A 4,648-nucleotide genomic window follows, 5' to 3' on the forward strand; every position below is an offset into this window, starting at 1 on the left:
TTACAAGGTATGTGTGGGTTTCGTGCTCCAGCTCCCTCCCACAGTCCAGAGACATGTAGTATGGGGTTATGATTCTAAACTCTGAATTGAAGGTAAGCGTGAGGGTGAATGTTTGTCATGTGATGGACTGAACTCTCAGGGTTGATACACCACCTCTTGCCTAATGTCTGCTGGGCTTGACTCCAGCTCCCTTGCGACCCTTAAAAGATAAGCAGCATAGATGATGGAAAGAATGGATATATAATTGAGGTCCAATTTTAAGAGTTACCTCTTTATTAGGGAACAAATGGGCATCGGGCTGTGTGCTACACACTGTGCAGGAAGGTACTGAAGCTCTAGACCCCTGAGGGGATTTGACAGTAATTTGATGGGATGTTACTTATACTCCACATTAGCCTGAGGATTTTGGTCTTAACATTTGTGCTGATTTAAAGACCTGAACTCCTGTTTGAGCTATTAAACCTTTAATAAGAAATCCAATGTTTGATCAGTTAGGTATGTGCCTCATCAGTTATTAATGGTTCAAACCTCCACTGTGGTGCAGCCGCCGGCCACCGCCTTGTTGATGACCAGTTAATTCAGTTTAGCTCAGTCGTGATACGCGCTTCAAAGCGTGCCCGCAGCCGAGGAGCTTTGGATCGCCCCTGATTGCTGCAGATTGGCAATCGTCTCAAAGAGATAAGGCCCTGGGATTTAAAAGTGGTCTGCACAGGGAGAGGGGACTTCATCTTTTGGAAGCTTTATTAGTCTTAAAGATTATCCCAGGTCTTTCAATTTGACGGTCATTAGATGGTTGTGATTGAATAATAGATGAGATCTTCGTCTGTTCGTCCTCGCCGACGCCGCCGCAGCGTTCTCGATCTTGATCTTTCGGTCCACGGTTGTATACCCGAGCATCGAGCTGCTTACTCCGCTCAAATCTGCCAATGACACGAGGGATGAAGTTTCTTTCCGCCTTGACCGCTCTTTGTTGCCCGTCCTTGTAAAAGTCTCTTTCCCTCTCCTCCTCACTTCACTTGAACCGATGCAGTCTCCTCTCATTGTGTGGGAGTGAAGGTCTCTGCCTCCTTGAGAAAATAAAACGTCCAAATGACTGTCTTATTTATCTGTCCCCATCTATCTCTGCCTTGTCTCTTTCCCTCTCGTCTTCTCTCAATCTCCTCCTGGCTTTAAGAGACAGTGTTATTTGAGGTTGCACAGGACTGATATCTTCTCTTCCTTTTCCCCTTCCCGACCCACCTCTCCCCTAATTGTTAAGGAAAAGTCTCTGAATTAACCACAATCCGTTTCACCTTGTCGAGGAACTGATAAAGCAACCCTGCATCAGCCTAATCTCATTCTACCTTCACCCAGTATCTCCCTCCTCATCGGTTCCCTTCTTAGATTCCAGTTACAAAACAGAAAGTATTGCAAAGAAAACCATTTCCTTTTTTTCTTTTTCTATTTCCCAGTCCCTCGCAATCACAAATCACAAAGCCCACAGTCGGCTGGAAATTGTGTTTCCAGGTTCCACTCCATCCGTCATCTTACATTTAATTCCCCTCATCCATCCCGTCACACTTTTTTTTTCCCCTCTTTGCTTTCAAACAAAGTCCTTCGAGATAGCAGTCGCAAAGTTGGGAGCAGACATGAGGATAGAAATGGTGCAGATGATGTTGAAGACGCTGAACGCCACCAGACAGAGACGGTCGATCACAGCGGCGGCAAACTTCCACTGGTCGGCCACGCTCTCGGCCTCGTCCTGCTCCCGGTAGCGGTCCGCCATGTAACGCACCTCCTCTAGGAGGGACTGGAGCTGGGGGTCTCCTATCCCCGCTGTCGAACACCCTCCATGTCCTCCTGGTCCACCTCCGAACCCCCCACCGCTGGAGACAGTGCTGGGACACCCGAGGGTTTCCATGTTGGGGGTGGGAGGCGGTGGGGAGCTGCAGAACTGAGATGACAGGTGCGCAGGCGGGCTTCCCGCTACCCGAGGGGGCCCCACCGAGATGTTATTCCTCTGGAGGGGCTCCGAGAGCATCGAAGGGTCCTCCATGCTCTGGTAGCCCATGTAAAGAAGGTTCCCGTTGTTGGCGCTGGACTGGGAGTGGAGGTGGGGGTGTCCCGGGTGGAGGTGCCCCGTCTGGAGGTGCCCTGTCTGGAGAGGAGCCAGGTTGTGCGGGTGCAGCGGATGGAGCACGGGGTCCGGAGCGTTGGGGAGGCTGTTGCTCTGGGAGCCCGAGGAGCAGCGGCGCAGGTGGGGGGCGCACGGGGGCCGCTCGGGGTCGTCATTCTCTCCGGGCCGCTTCATACGCAGGAACCAGGCTACCCACTGCAGCAAGACCAGCTGCACCTGTGGAGGGAAATATAGGTTTAAAGATGAGGATGGCAGACAGGGAGAAGCTGAGAAAGAGATTAGGGATGAGAAAATATTAGAAAGCTTAAAAGCATTGAAACCTTTGACCTTTTGACCTTCACGTTTAACTAGTTAAGCTTGTAGAACAGCCTCCTCTGTTGCTCACTGGCGTCTGTGCTTTTTCAAACATTGCGTTTGGGTTCGAGACGCCGCTGCACTTCTCTGAGCAGCAGAGCGGGATCCTCACTACAGACGCCCAGGGAAATAGCCTGAGGCAAAGGAGATCTTTTTTGGCTTTAAGTGGATTCCCAGCAGACACAATACTCGCGGAGGCAGCTTTAAATCCAAACTGTGGAATCGCTGCGATGGACTCTGGGCTTTCTGTTTCAAGACCGTAATGAGCTGAGCAGTAATGTTTCCGTCAACTGCAGCATTAAGATAAAAAGATGCTGCTGCTCGCAAGTCGGTACGAATTCAAACCTTGATTCTATTTGACTGTATTCTACTCTGCTTCGGCTCCTTGTATCCTCTCCTCGTCTACTGTCTCCAAACACTCCTCCTTATTTCCACTATATTCACTTTATATTTCCGCTTCTCCTTGTTTCATATCCTCTTTCTCCTTTCTTTTCCTGCCCTCCTTTTTCCACTCATTTCCTTGTATCCTCTCTCCTCTTATTGTCTCTGTGTTTCCTAATACTCCCTCCTTTCCTCTGTTTTCCCTCCTCTTTTGTCTCCTCCTTATTTCCACTCCACTATATTTGCCCTTCTCTTCTCTATTCTCCTTTTTTATCTCCTTTCCTATTCTCCCTTTTCCTCCATCCTCCTCTATTTTCTCCCTGCTCCCTCTTTCCTCTCCACATCTCTGTTTCCTTTTTACTCTCCTGTTTTTCCTAATCTTTGGTCTCCTCCTTATTTCCACTCCACTCTGTTTGGTCCTCTATCCTCTTCTCTCCTTCTCTCCTTTTTCCTTCCCATTTCCTCCTTTCCTGCTCTCCTCTCGCCCGTGTTTCCTCTCCTCTGTTTGTTTTATCTCCTCTATTATCTTGATCTCCCTTTTCCCTCTCCCCTTCCATTCCTTTTCTTCTCTCCTTTCTTCCCCTCCCTTGTCCTTTTTTTCGTCCCCTCTCTGCCTCGTTTCCTCTCATCTGGACACAAACTACGTGTCCCCTGAAATGCCATATTGTCCCAACAGCATCCAGATGGGTTTCTGGCCTCTAATGAGAAGCTAATGCCCAGATGACGGCTCAATTAGTCTCCAGTGCATGTGTTTACGGACCAGGTGCAGTCCCTGGTGTTGATGTTGTTTTTGTCCGAGCCGCAATTATGAACTGTGCTGGTTCGATGCCCTCATCTGAACCACATCAATTAGCCCGTTAATTGGCCCTCGGACTGTCTGAACAGGCCATTCATCAATAGAACAGGAAGTCCTTGCAGTTTGTCTATACACAGCATCTCTACCCTCACACAGCCAAACTTCTATCGGGTATCGGAGCCTTGTCAATTTGTCTTTGCAGTCCAAACATCGTCATTGAGTAAAATACGTCTATAAATGCAAAAAAACATGATACCAAAAATGTCTTATCTTGCCTTATCTGTCAGAAAGATCCAAATGATTTTTATATTTAATGATGTCATTTCAATGCTTCTTTCATAACTCACTTTTTTTTATACAGTCATATTAGAGGAAAACTTTTGTGAAAAAAATTTAAAAATAAAGTCTTGATGGAGTTCTTGCATAAAACAAGAGGCAAGAAGAGTAAAAGAAAAGATTGAATCAGATTGAAACCGCCCACATATCCAGAGTGCTTTGAAACGCTCTCCAGCTGAAGTGTGTGTCGAGGCATTTGATGAACACACGCCGGCTCACTGATGCTGCCGGATGAGTCACCGCCGAGGAAGTCACAGAATGAAAACAGGAATGAGACCAAACAGCGGAGGGGCACAGGGTAGAGCAACAAACAGATGGAAGAAATAAATGATACTGAAAATTGCAGAGCAGGGGACTGGCACCTTAATGCTGATGTAGAGATCAACAGAGGGAATTCATCTTGTCTGAATATATGGAGAGGAGCAATTTAAAGAAAACGATTTTTAAAAAGCGTGATGTATGTGACTGATTATTTATTGGACATGATGACGGAGAGGGTGAGCTCACCCATTTTGGCATGGTTCCTCCGTCTGGATCGTGGTGATGATACTGCAGAACCACCACTGTGGCGATGACCGACATCCCAACGATTATCATTATACTGGCAAAATATTGACCTTTGGAAGAGAAGAGCATCGAACAATGAGAGATTTAATTTCCTATTT

At 47.4% G+C, this 4,648-nt stretch overlaps 1 protein-coding gene across 1 annotated transcript in view; it reads right to left on the reverse strand.

The window, feature by feature from the left end:
• Positions 1–1,058: 1,058 nt before the first annotated feature.
• The window catches only part of chrna11 (cholinergic receptor, nicotinic, alpha 11), a 14,471-nt gene continuing 10,881 nt past the window's right edge, over positions 1,059–4,648 (reverse strand). The window contains exons 9-12 of the mRNA XM_053447073.1: positions 4,491–4,600; positions 2,180–2,332; positions 2,036–2,080; positions 1,059–1,900 (exon numbers count right to left, since the gene is read on the reverse strand). Of these exons, the coding sequence (XP_053303048.1) occupies positions 1,583–1,900; positions 2,036–2,080; positions 2,180–2,332; positions 4,491–4,600 (626 nt within the window). The 3' untranslated portion in view covers positions 1,059–1,582. The remainder of the gene's footprint in view (positions 1,901–2,035; positions 2,081–2,179; positions 2,333–4,490; positions 4,601–4,648) is intronic.

Source organism: Pleuronectes platessa, chromosome 18, assembly GCF_947347685.1.
Source record: "Pleuronectes platessa chromosome 18, fPlePla1.1, whole genome shotgun sequence".
Taxonomy (NCBI): Eukaryota; Metazoa; Chordata; class Actinopteri; order Pleuronectiformes; family Pleuronectidae; genus Pleuronectes; species Pleuronectes platessa.